At 35.8% G+C, this 17,158-nt stretch overlaps 1 protein-coding gene and 1 pseudogene across 1 annotated transcript; both read right to left on the bottom strand.

The window, feature by feature from the left end:
• Positions 1-1,589: 1,589 nt before the first annotated feature.
• LOC102005068 (olfactory receptor 8K3-like) lies at positions 1,590-2,528 on the bottom strand. Its single transcript, XM_005407961.1, has one exon. It carries the CDS (start codon positions 2,526-2,528, stop codon positions 1,590-1,592), a length of 939 nt encoding a protein of 312 aa, XP_005408018.1.
• Positions 2,529-10,477: 7,949 nt separating this feature from the next.
• Positions 10,478-11,424, bottom strand: LOC102004739 (annotated as a pseudogene).
• Positions 11,425-17,158: the final 5,734 nt, after the last annotated feature.

Raw genomic sequence — 17,158 nt, 5'->3', positions numbered from 1 at the left:
GTATTACATATAGATATCTTCAAAGTGGCTTCTCATGAAAACAGATATAGACATGAACTATACACGTTATAATTGTTTCCTGTACCCTTTCCTCTTTTTTAATCTGAAAGGTGCCAAAGTGAAATTTATGTTATCATTCTAGGAGGAAAGTAGTGAAAAGGAAAAATAGAGTATTTAGTAGAATTTACTTCACAAAGCTGTTGTGATTTCTAAATTAATTGAAACTTGAAAAATAACTACATATGACACTCAATGATATTTTTAACTGGGGGCTTTGGGTAGTCTATGTGACTATTTTAAACACTAATTTTAACTGCTTCAACAGTATCCTGGTATGTATTTTCATGTGACAATATACTATATCTTTTATTTTTTCAATGAAGTTCATTCGTTCAAAATTCAATTGAGTTTTATTTCATATAATTTTATTTCATGATGCACTAAAGAAAATCTTGATTCTGAAACACTGAAAGTAACTGTATTTTTATGGAAAATGTGACATACAGCAATTATGTTCCAAATCAATTATATTCTTACCTACATCTCAGAGATTGCTTTTAATAGTGAAGGTCTGTCACCACAAAAAACACTTTCAAAGTATGGAACAGAAATATAATGTGTAATCTCTGTGATTCATTTCTTTTCTATGAGTTGGAGAATCATTTAATGCAGTAAAAATAAAAGTCAATGAAAGTGTGATTCATCTGTAATACAAATTACAATTGAGAAATGTCAACTGGACAAAAAGACAAAACTTAATGCCATTGAAAGTCAGTGTAATTATAATACTTTTAGATAAATAGGAAAGAATCTATAAAAATGAACAAGAAGTTATTGAGAATGTCAACTGGAATTAATGCACAAATGAGCATTTTTATAAATGGCTTCAGAATTTACCTTAACTTGTATGTCCATAAGTGTCAAGAGAATAGTTTAAGAAAAAGTCATACCTCATCTAAGCATATGGATTATTGAGTCACAGTTAAAAGTCATGTGAAAACAAACATACTGTCAAAGGTATGGGTGGGACACCATAATTTGAAATATTTATTGTTTCAGCATATTCATAGGATTTCAAACCAACACATAATGTATAAAGAATCAATATTGAATACAGTTACAAAATTATTGAATACACTTACAAAATATACTAGCCCAAATTATGAAGGGTAAAATGCAAGAATAGCGATAATATGCACACAGAGCACATATATGTATTATAAAATAAAACTTGTCCTGTAACTGGTAATAAAAACACAAGAATGCTTGCTAATCCCTCTGTAATTTTCAGTGGTTCCCACAGTGTCAACGTACACTCACTTTCCTTGCCACCAGTGCTTTTTATTCTGTATTCATTTAATGTATTTACACTATAAAATTAACTGATATATGATTTTCAAAAGAGACAAAGTTTTGTTTTTAACTTTTTGTTTTCTTTGTTTATCTGTGGCAATTAAAAGGACCTGGTATATGTAATAAGATGAATAAATAAATGTTAAACCAATTTTTGCTGTTTAATTCTTTTGGATTCAAACATAGCAAAGACTTTTGCTTAGGATTAATTCATGGGAATCATATTCTACAAAAACTTAAAAAATATTGCATAAATTATTCCAGGTCCTTTGTAGGGCACATTTGACATCTTTGTTCCTCAAGCTATAAATCAATGGATTCAACATGGGAATAACCAAGGTGTAAAATATGGAAGTCACTTTGTCAGTGTCACTGGAGTGACTGGACTTGGGCTGCACGTACATAAATATCAAAGTCCCGTAGAACACTGTGACCACTGTCAGGTGGGACCCACAGGTGGAGAAGGCCTTGCGCCTGCCCTCTGTGGAGTTCATCCTGAGAATGGCCACAAAGATGAGCAGGTAGGACACGAGGACCATCAGAAGAGAGGAAATCAAATCAAAAGCTGCTAAAATCAGAATTATCAGTTCAATTTCATGAGTATCTGAGCAGAGCAATGATAACAGGGGGAGACTGTCACAGTAGAAATGACTGATGACATTGTGTCCACAGAAAGATGAAGAGAAAATCTTCACGGTGACCAGAAGAGATACGAATGTGCAGTAGAGATAGGGAATCACCACTAGAACCCAACACACTCTTGGAGATATGATGACAGTGTACAGCAGAGGCTTACAGATGGCCACATAGCGGTCATAGGACATGGCAGACAGAATAAAAAGCTCACTAACAATGAAAACAAGAAAGAAAGCCAGCTGTGTGGCACAGAAATAATAGGAGATTGTATTTTGATCAACTATAAAATTTACCAGCATTTTGGGTCCCACAGCTGTGGAATAACCAAGGTCAGTGAGAGCCAGGTGTCTGAGAAAAAAGTACATGGGTGTTTGCAGCCTGGAGTCCACCTGGGTGAGCACGATCATGCCCACGTTGCCCACCAGGGAGATCAGGTAGATGATGAGGAACAGCACAAACAGCGGAGCCTGCAGCTCAGGACGGTCTGTGATGCCCAGGAGAATGAATTCCGTCACCGCGGTGAGGTTGTGCTCCTCCATCCAGGGTGATCATGAAACTTGTTCTAAATAGAGACCCAAACATAATCAAGAGTTTTCCCATATTGTCCCTGGGGATCTTTTAAGGTGTACAAAACTAGTACAAGCAAGTATTTGTGAGCTTTCCACTTGAAGATCTTTGAAAATAAACTTTTGTTTTACAAATAAAATTTTGTATAAGTAACATTAGAGTTAAAGACATGAGCCATCAGTGTTTTTAACCGTGGTTGTTTTTACTCACCAGAAAACATTTTCCAAGCAGGCTCATTTTCTCTGCTGCAAGTGAGAGTCGAGCTGCTCTTGGCATCTAATGGCTGTCGGCCAGTTAAGCATTCTATTGTATCCAGTGCCAATCTCTCACTAATTCTCAGTTCACATAATAATAATACTGAAGTTGAAAACGCTGGATGAGATATACTAATATATAGACAATCAATACATTGCCATGAAAATATAGATATATGTATTGGATGTATAACACAAAATTTTGCAAAGTTGATGTTGAAACTGAATGTTCAATATATGTGGTGATTACAATTCTCTTTATAATTGTAATCTTAGGGTCGTATTTATAAATTACCTCAAATAGAAAGTTTCAATTCTGATAATATAAAAATGTCTAAAGCCAAGGTCCAGAAACTGAATTAAACCTGGATCCAAATCTGAAAACCTCTGAAAACCTTTTTCCTCATGGTAGTTCAGCTAAAAGGTCAATGCACTGGACAGATACTGGATTTTTATATTAATAAGAACAAATAAATTGATCACAGTGAAAATCATATGAGTGTAAATACAGAAAGTATATGTATGGAATATATTCTGTACTGTATCTTGTATGTTATATTCAAATAGACACTTTCAGCAAAAAGTGCATGTGGCCTAAACATATTTATATTTATATTCAAAACCAACATGTCCTGACAGTTTATTGAGGAGAACCAGTGAATTTTAAATGATTCCATATGCCTCTGTGACATATAATTCTAAAGTCAGATACCTAATGTTTTCTTTTTTTGTTTTTGTTTTGTTTTGTTTTTTTCTTCCGGTACCAGGAATTGAAACGCAAGTACCTTGAGCTTGCCAGGCAGGAGCTAAGCCACTGAGCTAAATCCCCAAGACCACCTAATGTTTTCTTTTATCATTGCCTGTGTTTTGCAAAGTTGTGACAGTAACTTATTTGAAAGTTTTAATTACCTGTGCATGTAAATTCTTCTAGACTATGAATTAGCTACAGTGGCAGGTGTGTAATGACTTGGGAATGAGGAGCTGGTCTGGAGGGGTGCAGTATGGTGTACTTGTCCCAGCGTTCTCACCACCCCCATCCAAATCCATGACAAAATTTAGGCTATGAATGTGAGAATATTTTTGGATTACTTATCCTCTATTTTCATAAGTATTCTACCAAGATTTTAATAAGAATAATTTGATGTAAATTTTATTGAAATACTCATTTTCTTCGATGCAAATTTTCATTATAACTGAAGAACACTAACTTGTATGTAGATAAATTCAAGATATCATACAAGTCAGAGAAATCTCAGCCTCTGAGGACAAAATGTCATTATTATTGGTCTTATATGTTGAGAACACATGAACAGTCCCCTTTGCATATAGAAATATAGAATAAATTTTTATAGGATTAAAATAACTTTTATACATAATATAGATACAAACTAAAATACACTATACATGAGAGGCTAACACATCTCTAGGTGTGATTTAGCATCTCATGCAAGTAGGCAGAAGAAACTTCATCAAATTATGGTATAGCATATAAAGCAGAAGAACATATGTATAATTGAGTAGAAATATAACTGAATATATTAAAGATTAAAATTATAGCATATGATGAAGTGCAAAGAATTTTAATTTAAAATAATTATTGCTTTTTAAAATGATGAGTTCAGGTTGTTTCTTTTTAAAGGGAAAAAAGTAATATTGTGTACAATGAAAGTAATAGTGAAGCTAATCTCATAGTGAGAAGTAGGCTAAAATAAAGAAATAGAATTTTACTGTATGTGTATAGCTAATTTTATGTAACATGTACTTGAATAGTTTAATGTATTGTTTTTAAGGTTGTCACCTTCTGTATTCTGACTTTATCCCCATGAACACACTGTTTTTTTATTATAAATATGGAAATATGGACAGTAATATTAGAAAAGAATTCAGTAAATTTAACATGAAGACAAGAAAAAGAAATCTTCTATCTTAATTTGTTTTGATTTATTTTGTAATTATGAATGTAAAAGCAAAACCAAAGAAAATCACATTTGATAAGGATGTATTTTCTTCATAGTTTAAAAAAACAAATAAGTATCACCAGTTTTAGATTTCTGTAAAAGAACCAGGTTTTTTATAGTTTTGCCTATTGGTATAGATTAAAATATTTCAGAGAAACACTCTTTGAGATAATTATGTCTGGCTTTTGTCAGAAGGCAGTGAAAATCAAAATATATTCAGAAGCATGTATGTTAACATAAAACTGGCTTCTTAAAAATCTTTTATTGTTTAGTTAGCACTTTACATGTCTGACTGTGAGATAGAAACTTTTTGTTCATTAACAAACAAGAAAAGAATCACATGTGCACCCTCATTTTAATAATTATATTTAAGTATTAAATTACTTTTTCAGAGCTGCAAGAGCCTAGAGTAAGTAAATGTGTTTGTGCATTAACACAAGCAGTGAAATACCTTCACTTTTTCATGATGTATATAAATATTAAGTTTTTACTTGCATTTCATTTTCGTCCAATTTTGGCCTCAGTTGGAGATAAACTTTTTAGGAAAAATGTTTTGTAACTCCAGGATATTTTAATGATGCATATGTGTATAGCCTACCACACTATATAAAATATTTTTAAAATTGTATCAATAAAGAAAGAAAAGAAGCTACATTTCTATGTAGGCATTCTTAAATGGCAGATAGCACAGAATATTACACCGCAAGTGGCAATAGTTTGCTAGGCTTTGACGTCAAATAAGACTAGAAGACCACAAATGGGCCTTCTGTACTGTGGTTGCCTGTCCCACAACACCACATGAAACATTCTGTCATTGTTACCTGTAATAAATGCTCCGTCTTGATGCTACCATGTTCTTCCCACATGGCACACTAAGAATAATTTATCGATTGTTTTTCCCTTCACCCTCTCAGGAAGGAGATGTTAATTCATTGGCTGATCATCCACAAAGCATTTGAGGGTACAGTAAAGTGTCTAGAGGCTGCCCATTAATTAACGACAGTTTGTGTTCATTAGCGCACTAGGCTTCTCCAGAGATGCAGTACCAGAAGGAATTTATTATAAGGAAATTGCCTCCAACAATTATTACTTTTAACCTTTTAAAATCCATCACCAGAGAATATAGGTGGTTATACATTCCAATAATGTTTGTATTTATGATAAATTAACATGGACTACTTATGTAATCATGAAGGTTTGTAATTAACTAAGAAATTATAAATGATTTTCATGTTTTGCGTAAAGAAAAACAAATATGAGGAACTTCTGGAATAGGAAAATGAGGACTTCCATGAACGACTCAGTTGTACTGTAAGTGGGGAGGGGCCCCAAGTGTGCTATGTGTTCTCTGGTGAGGTGATTGGATCACAGGGAAAATAATTATTTCCCTGCTGATCTCATAGCTCAGTGTTCTGTTAAGAGGCTGGGCTCATTTGGAGGATGCAGGTCATGGAGGGGGGAGATTTTGAAGGGCATATCCTGTCCCCAGCCCATTGCTCTGTCAGTGGTTCTTTCTTGCTCTCTCTGCTTCCTCATTGCCTAGTTGTTTCTGCAACTTCCTGGCTGAAGGTCTCCGCTGACATGCCCTTCTACCATGATAAATCTGCCTTGGAGCTAGCCAATCACGGACTGAAATCTTTGAAATGATCCAAAATGAATCTTTTATCTTTCAGTTTGCATATGTCAGGTGTTTAGTGCCTTCAATACAAAGGAGACTAATGTAGCATCCTTCTATAAAATTAATGAAAATATTGATGAATATTTTAAATAATAGTCACATAACCCTGAAAACCAGAAGAAGATTTGAGGAACTCTATCAACCAGCTGGAGCTAAATGAAATCTATAGTACAATTGTTAAGGAAAGAATGTGTCAGTACAGATTTTCTTAACTTTGACATTTCCAATATTTTGAACTGGGTAATTTGGCATGTGTTAGGAATGCTCCTGAAAACCATAGGTCATTATTGGAGCACATCTGACTTCTCCACTCTAGACAGTAGTGTCTTTCTTTGTCTTCCCCTATTATCATTGAAATCAATCCTATCTGCAGATATAGCCAAATGCAAAAGCATCCTGGTGTGTGTGTGTGGGGTTATCCACTTGGAGCTGCTGATTTACAATTCATTGTAATTTAACTGGAAAATATCAAGTTTAATTCAGAATAAATTATAGAAACTTACATTCAAATGTATTATTATAATACCTTTATTAATGGGCTATTGAAGTACTCTAATAATCTTATACTGGGATGCCTGAGTGCCCTATTTTTGTCTGTCCTTGGCAAATAGAGTTGTATGTTATCAAGTGAGGGATTTCTCAGGTTAATTTTATCCCATATTTATTGTGGACTGATCAGGTCCTCAATCTCCCAAATGAGTGGATGGTAAAGGCTAAATAAAAGAGACAAATGGAATGATTTCAGAGCTCCAAGAGGGTCAAAACCCTGTCACAGAATTCAAGATTCCCTAGGGACTAAGACCAAGATCTTCTCTGGGCAGCCGATATTTATTTAGTTATCAGAAGGGAAAGGAGTACTCAAGAAGGGTGGGAACCACTCAAGGACTTCTCAAAGTAAGGCATTATGTTACTTTAGGAGAGCTATGTTAACTCCATGAAGGTCTCCACTCAAGAGTGAGATGCCTGAAGCTACAGTCTTTATCTAGTTGAGGTTAGAGCCAGCTGTCCTTGGCTGTGACCTTGTCTTGTCCTTTGAGGCATCCTGGCTTCAGCCTTCATTACAGGTCTGAGTAGAGACCAGTGACTCACCGAGGTTTGCTTACTATGAGTCCACTGCCCATCTCCAGAAAAGGGGTGTTGGAAAGCCAGCTGGTTAATTTACATCCTGCTCAGGGCTGCTTCATAGTGATCTCCATCAGGTGATAATGTTTTTAAATGTATTTTTCTGATTTATTTCACTTACGAGTCAGAAAAATACATTTTAAAATGTTATCACCTGATGGAGACCAATATGAAGCTACCCTGAGCAGGATTTAAATTAACCAATTGGCTTTCCAACACCCCTTATATTTACATGTATGATCAGTCTTACATGTCTATATTTTTTATCTGAGTATCCAAATTGAAGATCAATATGTAACACAACAACCATTGTTAATTTCCTGCTACTTTGTCTGGGATTCTGTATTGCTTGTACTGTTTTTGTGTTATTTTCCAAATGTATGTGTGTTTGTTGAGATGTTTTCATTCCTCTATCTTTATAATAAAAAAAATTTTTCTGTGAGAAACAATATTTCTTATAAGTTGTTATAATACACATTACATGGGAAGCCCAATTCTAAGTAAAACTTGCATCAAAAGAATGCAGAGGATGATATTCATTTATTGAGTCAATAATGACCAAGGCATTCTACTAATTTTATTCATAGGGAGAAAAACGGATTCAAAAGCAAACACAATGTTTGTTTATGGAAGCAATTTCTTTGTTTCATGCACAGAAAATCCTGGATGTTATTGATGACGATGTCCTTTGGAGCCTCTCTCTCATCCTCTTCCTGAAGCTGTCAGAGGGTTTCAGCATGGGGATGAATCACTGTGGAAGTGGAGACCTTCTTATCTCCTCTGAGGACTGGCACTAGGGTTTCAGTACAGAAAGGACAGGGTGTCACCGAGTCTGGCTGCATTGGAAAGGCAGTAAGTGAGGCAAAATGCAAGGGTGATAAGAAGCAGGGTCACCAGGAGCCATCACTGTTGGGGTGGCTACATGCGGAATGCAGATTTCTAGAGATATTGTGGTCCCTGCAACAGGGGTTACAAATGACCGTGGAAGCCAGCAGCAAGCCCCAATCCATCATGATGGTCAGAGAAGAGACAACTGAGCAGTACATGCACAGATAGTATAACATGTTCATCATACAAAAGCTTCACTCGTATTTTGTTTGTAAGGACAGAAGCAGAGCAGGTGTCAGCAAGAGCTAGGTCGAGGAGGAAGTATTTGGTGTGCTCAGTCTTGCAGCGGTTTTGGTGGCCAGGATCAATCCTACACTGCCTGGTACAGGCAGAGGTTGATGGATGGGAACAGCACTGAGAGGGACATTTTCTTAGATTTGAATAATATCTTCCTACTGTAGGACTAGAGATAATGCCTGACACTTATTCAGGAAATATTTCAACATTACTTTATCAGGTATAATAATATTTCTGAAGGCTCTCAGTATTTTACAGTGCCCGTCTCTACTGAACAACAGAAGACCATAGGCTTTGGGGGGCATTGTCTATGTTTTATAATTTGGTTTCTTATACTCTTGCCTTTGTGGTTGATATGCTCAAGTGACAATTCAGAAATACCACAGTCTTCCAGTGGATGATGCTTACCACTGTATAGGACTTTCTTGCCTTGTGGTTTTCTGATTAGTTGTGGTCCTGAAGAGCTATCTACACAGTGCATGCTCAGCACACGGGACACAGTGTATGCTACACTGTATCATAGACTCATGCGCCCCATGTCTGTTTTCGACTCCGTTCTTCTCTTTGCTGTCTCACCACATTCATATTGGAATTCTAACTTTTGCCTTTGATTGCCCCTTTCTGAATACTCTCGTCCATCACGCTCTTTGACAGGAAACATCAAAGGGCACTGTGGCTGTCATTGTACAGGCTATCTTTTTCATTTCTCTACTCCATTTCCTGTAATAGATCAAAGTTTGTACAAACATTCTTTCTATTTGTGGCTGGGAAGGGTAGTGTCTAGATATTTATGGATATAAGATGACAGTGCATCCTTCAGTAATGGTAGCCACCAGTTTTCAACATAGGTCATATATTTAAAGGGGAGTTAATGGAAATAACACATGAGATTGAACACAAATAGAGGCCTACAAATAGAGAAAGCACAGATAGGCTTAAGAAATATTCACTTAATGCTTCTATGAAGAAACTTTGGAAGATTTAAGGAGATACTAAGAATTTTCTTTCACATTAGGGAAGGCATGTTCACTTTACTGTTGTTCCTCTATTTCCAGATTCAAATAAAATCAAAACCTTTCAGGGCCATTCTCCACAATACAGGTATGTTGCTAGTTAATGAGATCATAGCAGTTTAGGTAATTAATTTCAAACAGTGATTATTATTGTTTACTGACAATGGCAAGCAGGATCGAATGGGACCTCTAATCCTACTTTTTTGAGCAATCTCCACACTGATTTCCACAGTGGTTGCACAAGTCTACACTCCCAGCAGCAGTGGAGAAGGTTTCCTTTTTCCCCACAGCCCCTCCAGCATTTGTTATTGGTTGATTTAATTGGTATTTCTCAAATTTCAAATAATGTTGAACATTTTTTCATATATTTATTTGCCATTGGTATGTCTTCATCTGAGAAGTGCATATTCATTTCAGATAACCATTTTTGGATTGGGCCTTTGAATTTGGTGGGCCTGACTTTTTCAATTCTTTATATGTTCTGGTAGAATTCCTTTGTCTGTGGGACACTTGGCTGAAAATTTTCCCACTCTGCGGGGTTTCTTTTCACTCTGTTCGTGGTTTCTTTATATAAGTTTCTATTTTCCTGATGAGTTTTTGTGGAATATCGAATTACAAAATAAACTTTGAATTTACAATTACCCAAATCTTACCTTCTCTTAATTTCCAAAATGTCTTGGAAACCCATAGGCCAGCCACCTTACCATTTTTTCTGCTGCATAAGGATAGCACATCTAAATCATCCCTTCATTTATCTGTAGAGCTATAAATCTACATTGGCTTACAGGAACCACATGGGTTTGTCATGAATCTCTGTAAGGCAGCCTTCACAACCTTGTTCCTCAGGCTGTAGATCACGGGGTTCAGCATGGGGATCACCAGGGTGTAAAACACAGAAGCCAGTTTATCAGTGTCTAAAGAATAGTTAGTTCGGGGCTGCAAATACATGAACAATAGTGTCCCATAGAAAACTGCCACTGCCATCATATGTGACCCACAGGTAGAAAAAGCCTTTTTCCTCCCTTCTGATGAACGTATCCTTAGAATGGACAGAACAATGTTGAAATAAGATATTAGAACTATCATCATGGAAAACACAATATTTGAAGCTGCAGATATAAAGACTACTGTTTCTGGAAGAAACGTATCTGAGCAAGACAATGTCAGCAGAGGCATATTATCACAGTAAAAATGATTGATGACATTGGAAGAGCAGTAAGACACAGAGAATACAAAAGGTGTAACAAAAACAGCTGTGCCAAAGCCGTACAGGTAGGTGAAGGACACCAGCAGCAGGCAGACCCTCCGGGACACCACCACCATGTAGAGCAGGGGGTTGCAGATGGCCACGTAGCGGTCGTAAGCCATCACGGCCAGCATGAAGACCTCAGCTACAATGAAAACCAGGAATCCTCCCATATGGATGGCACATGCATAGTATGAGTGGTTTTTTCTTTTACTAAAAAATTGATCAGCATTTTAGGAGCAATCACAGTGAAGTTGCTAAAGTTTATAACAGCCAGATGACGGAGGAAGAAGTACATGGGCGTTTGAAGTTTAGAGTCCACGCTGGTGAGGGTGATGATGGCCAGGTTGCCCATCACAGTCAGCCCATAGATGACCAGGAAGACGAGGAACAGGGGAACCTGGAGATCCGGTCTGTCTGAGACCCCTATGAGAACAAACTCAGTGATCTGGGTGAGGTTTCCAAGAGCCATGTAGATGTTGGAAATTCATCTGTCTAGGGAAATGAAAGTGCAGTGACTCACTTTAAGATCTGGTTTGGATCTTTGAAGGAGAGTACAACATAGATGATATCTATCCCGAGCATCTATCTTCAGTGACAAATGCTGCTCAGTTCCTCTAAACTGTAGGCCCACATTCTGCAGCAGAAGAACTTGGTGATGTACAGACCGCCGGTAGCCTCTTAACCAAGGTAGCACTTGGAATTGATCCCTTAAGAAACTCTCTCTCCAGGAATTAACTACACATTTTCATGCTTTCTCTTCCCCCGAACTTGTCTTACTGAAGTGAATAAAGTTCTGCAGCATCTAAGAGACAAAGTGATTAACGCGTGTCTGTCAAAGTCCTGCAATTCCAATCAGAAATTGTTGCAAAAATGCCATATTCAAGAGTTATGAACAAATGGTTCTGCAATCAAAATTGAAGATATTATAAATTTAAATAATAGGTTTATTGTCCCATCATATTTAGTGTTTTCTGCCTCTCTACTTCCTTTAAACTTACTTTTTTACAATTGTACAGGGGTAACGCACTCTATTAAATAGGTAACATCTTCTCTATGTACATTTGATTACAGAAACTAATAAAGTATTCTCTAAATAATGAAAAACATAATAAAATTGACAATGCCATTATTTCTAGGAAAACGGTAAAGTACCTGTTGAAAGGAGGATGTGTCTTTATAAAACAATTTTCATGGGATAAACTTCTCATTTTTACTATTATGCTTGCACTCCAGATGAGAAATGATAAAATGAGAGTGTGTTACTAAAGAAAAGTCAAGCTATATTAAAAGCAAAAACTGTGTTACAATTGAATACATCCATAAATTTCCTGATTTGTGAGTATATTTATAGCTTTGAATATTTGAAATATATACACACATATATGTAATGCACATACATATACACATATGTAACACACACATATAAACATATGTAACATGTGTAAATGTGTATATATATGCTAAATCATTTAGAATACATGGTAGGGGCTCAGCTGTCTCTGTATATGTATGTATATATTCAATTTCATATTTCAGGCTTTGACCTATGTAGGTCTTCACTTGAAAGTGAAGATATTTTGTGTGATGATATTTATAAAAGTATAAATGTACACAAACATTAGCTATACATACTTTCTCAGAAGTCAAGCAAACAAAACACGTTTGCATTAATTACTTTGTAGTGATTACATGATGGTGATGGCTGAGCTTGAATAAAGGAGTACAGGCACGGGGATATAAATTTTCAAAACATCAATAATAAAATGTTACAGACTGGGTAGCTTATGCAACTGAAATTGATCTTCTCACTGATCTCCCAGTAGAAGTCCAGGGCCAAGATGTTTGAGGTTTGCTTTCGGCCCTCAATTGTAAATAGCTGCTTTGTCTTTGTGTCCTTACATGATACTGCCTGCATCTAATTTGCATCTGGTAGGTGTCCCTCTCTCTGTCCTAATGCTTTCTTCTCACAAGGACCAGAGATGCAAAGGATTAAGTTCTTTCTAAATGAGCCTATTCTGAATGAATTGTTTCTATAAAGGTCTAATTATTTTTTTCTGAGGCCAGGTCTCACTATATAGTTCAGGCGGGCCTTGACCTCACTTATGTAGCCCAGGCTGGCTTTGAACTCACAGTAATCCTCCTGCCTCAGCCTCTCCAGTGATAGGATTACAGCCTTGTGCCACCATGCCCTGCTCTCAAGGTCTTATTTCCAAACACAGTCATGTGCAGATGTGCTGTTATAAATGTTCTGTAGAAAAAAACTGACTTCTGATAGCATTCATGTTTTACCTATGAGGTCAAGTTGCTGATGATACATGCTTATCATTCTAACTTTGTAATTTCATTATACCACAGTGAAACATCATAACAGTAAATATTTATGTACTTTCTTGGACATGATAAAGAAGAAAAGGTGGAAAAATCATAATGTACAATGCTTTGTTCTTTTTGAATTGGAATTATTATGCAGATATGCAAAACATTTCTCTAAAATATTATTAGAATATGGAGTAGCCTGTAGATAAACATTCAACAAATGAAAGGCACTAGTTTTTCATGTTTTAAATGCAAAGCTATTTTTTTTATTTTAAAGAGAGTAGTACAGGAGAAACAAACAAAAAAATACATCAGTAGGAGCATACCAGTATCGTGAACATAAACAAATCAAAACAAAAAGATTCAAAGTGATACAGGGTCCAAGACAAAATAATATGAATCAACAATAGTTGTTACATGACATATTGCTGTCTTCAAATATATTGCTCAGATTACCAAATGTAAGAATGAAAGATTGCTCAAACCATTGAAGAGAATAAGAAAATAATTCTTTGATCAAACATTAGAGATAATACAGAGTTTCACTAGACAAGATGATAGAAGTTCACCATTGTAATTCCATTGCATACTGTTACTTTCAAATCAGTTGCTCAGACCACCAGACACAAGCTTGCAAAATCAATCAGAACATAAAAAACTGTGAGAATTAACTGTTCATTTCAATACACCATCAGACATCAGAAATACAGTCATCGCGGCTATTCATGTATATATTTATATTTTGTCTTCTTTCTTTTTTCTTCTTTCTCTCATCCCAGTCATTCCTTCTTCTGAGCAATTTCTTTCCATTTCATATCATCTATTATACTTTTTGAGTTTTACCTAGTCTTTCAGGTTCCTACACGAAGGACACCATATGATGTTTACACATGTGGGTCCGATTTATTTCACTTATGAGTATGGTCTCTAGTTGCATCCGTTTACCTACAAAAGCCTCGAGATTATCTTTTTTAATAGCTGAGTAATACTCCATTGTATAAAAATACCACATCTTTTTTATCCATTCCTCAGTGCATGGGCAATTATTTATTATATATGTGTCACAGTAAAGAAAAAGGAGTGAAACTGTAAACAACAAAATAAACAGCTAGGTAAAAGCGATTAATTTATAGGCTACAATTTTACCTGTTAAAAACAATAGGAAAATACTGAGTATGTATTAGCCAACAAACATATTGCTATTGAATTGTAATGTGGTGAGAGCTAGTTGAAGAAAACAATATAAGATATTTTTTGTATAAATTTTTTGCCTTTCTGAGACAGGTTCTTCTATGCAGTGCAGGCTGGCCTTGAATTTATACTGATCCTCCTGCCTCAGCCTCCCGAGTGCTGGGATTACAGGGGTGAGCCACCATGTTTGGTATATGATATTCATTAAAGCCAATGTGTTTACTTCTGCATCACTAAGCTCAACCAGAATTTTGGTGTGACTTTCATTATTTATAAACAGTAGAGATTCCAATGGGATCTTGAACGTCACCTGTGATTTTTGTCATCTGACCACAATTTGATATGTTTTGTTGAAATGGTGATGAGTGTAGGTTGATGCAAAAAGGATTTTGTCCTGAAAAATTGAAATCTTGAACTGGGAAAATACTTCTACTTTTTGATGCTATAATTATTTGGACACAGTAAAAACAGTGCTAAGTGATTAATCAGAAAATAAGTGGATGAGGTAAAGTTCTCTCTTTTTCAGTGTGTGTGTGTGTGTGTGTGTGTGCATGCGTGTGTGTGTGTGTAGTTCTTGGCAGTGCACCCAGAGCTTTCACACTGCACTCTGAGGTATCCCACTAAATTGCCCAGGCTGGACCTTAACTGGCTATACACCTAACTCAGGCTCCTGAAGTGCTTGGGTTATAGCTATACATCAGTATGGCCAGCCTAAAGGCCTCTTTCTGGAAACTTTTATTTCTCTGTTCCTCAGGTTGTAGACCAATGGATTAAGCATTGTGATCAGCAGGATGCAAAACACCAAGAGCATTTTATCAACCTGAAAAGTGTGGCTGGATTTGGGCGGCAGGTATATGGACAGCAGTGTGCTGCAGAAGGCCACCACCACTCTCAAGGGGATAGTACGGGTGGAGAAGGTTTTGTTGCTCTCCTCACTTGAATTCATTTTGATGATAGCCAAAAGAATAAACAAGTAAAATACGGTAACAGTAGGGAGGAAGGGCAACAAAGCACAACCTAAAAATTCACAACAATCAGTTCTAATTCATAAGTATTGAAGAAAATTGCAGACCGCAACATAGCAATCATTTTTTATCTCAAGTTTCAAAGATATTCCTCCTCCCAATAAGCCAAAAATGACACAATAAGCCAAAAATGACACACTTGTCCTCAATGAAACACTACTGAAACTTGCTTTACAAGCTATACCTTCAAGCTTTACCTTGCTATACCTTCAAGAGGCTGTTGTGATGGAGATATTCAAGAAAAAGGACAAGAAAACACCTTCCCAAAAATGGATGGAAAATAACTAAGGTAAACTTCCAGCCATTAAATTTATGGCTTAATATTTATGGCTTGATATCTTGGCTTGATATTAATATTTACTGTAAATATACCTTGTTTTCCCAATATAGAAATGAATATACCCCGTTAAATTTAGAATTTCATTAATAATACATAGTCTATATTTGACAGATCCATATTCTTATGATTCGTGAACTCTTACTAGAGAATTATGAAAGATTAGCCAGCAGCACAGGAATGCAAATAATGTCCAGAGCTAGAAGGAAATCTTTCAGTGTGAGGTGATTCTCTAAGCATCTCACAGAAGTGAACTCCAGTGTTCCATGCAAATACTTTGGAAGGCAGTTTGTAGTAACACACCTATTTAAAAGGCAAAGAAAATGAGGTACTGAGGGTTGGACACCTTAAGAAATTCCATTCAAGTTGTAAGTAGTGGGATCAGAAATATTCCTTCTGCTGTTTGGGTATAATCTTATAAACTACAGCATGCCTCCTCTCCATGAAGGAGATGCTGGCTGGATGGAAAATGAGGGATCGGAGAAGAGGATATAAGGAAAACAATGGTAGAAAAATATCCTAGTTGAAATAGATTGCTGATGCCAGAAGTTAATTTGAAATCTGTAGTTTTATAAGTAATGAAAAGTGTGGTTTGTTTGAGAGTATACTAAAGGTTTGTCCTGTGTGTTAATCCTTCTGATTTCAAGCAAAAAGTCAAGTGAGAGGGAAGCAACTCTCTCACAGAACATAAGATCCCTGATGTTGTTGTGAGCTACTTAAGATTTATGCAGTTAGACATTTTCAAAGTTCAGTTTCCACTTACCTTAGCGTGGACTCTGCCTTGGCTCTCTTCTTTCAACCTTGACATGTTATTATGGCATAGATAATTGTTTTATTTTACCCTTGAGTCTCATTTTGTTAAAGTTTTAACCTAACTGAAAGTTAAACAAATTACACATAATTACCCAAGAGAGAGTGCCTCATTCTTCTCTGAATGTTGCATTAGCAAGTGTGTGAAATCATTTCATTCCTCAAACGAAATGAATAGAAAATTATTCAGTGTCACTAAATACTGGAAACCACAAATATGCTTTTATATGAATGTTAGTGTGACAATAGTATGCACATATTAACTACACAACACTCATCACATAAAATATGAGTAAATAACAATGACTTTTTAGGAAAAGATTATGAAATTTTTGATAACATCAATTACCCAGGAATATTTTTCTTGGATATAAAATTTTGAAAAGCATATAAACAAACTGATATAAGACATCTCATGTCTTGTATTGTTTCTGTCAAGACGTTAATGATAGCTCACTTCTTCATGTGTCTGTAATGAATCTATTAGATTAGGCAGCTTTTTTTTTTTTTTTTTTTTTTTTTTT

The sequence above is a fragment of the Chinchilla lanigera genome, unplaced genomic scaffold, assembly GCF_000276665.1.
Source record: "Chinchilla lanigera isolate Chin_1 unplaced genomic scaffold, ChiLan1.0 scaffold00110, whole genome shotgun sequence".
Taxonomy (NCBI): Eukaryota; Metazoa; Chordata; class Mammalia; order Rodentia; family Chinchillidae; genus Chinchilla; species Chinchilla lanigera.
This window is presented reverse-complemented; position numbering and strand designations above follow the sequence as displayed.

What these genes read in the sequence shown, in the direction of transcription:
- LOC102005068 (XM_005407961.1), bottom strand. Translation starts at nt 2,528, where the DNA reads ATGGAGGAGCACAACCTCACCGCGGTGACGGAATTCATTCTCCTGGGC.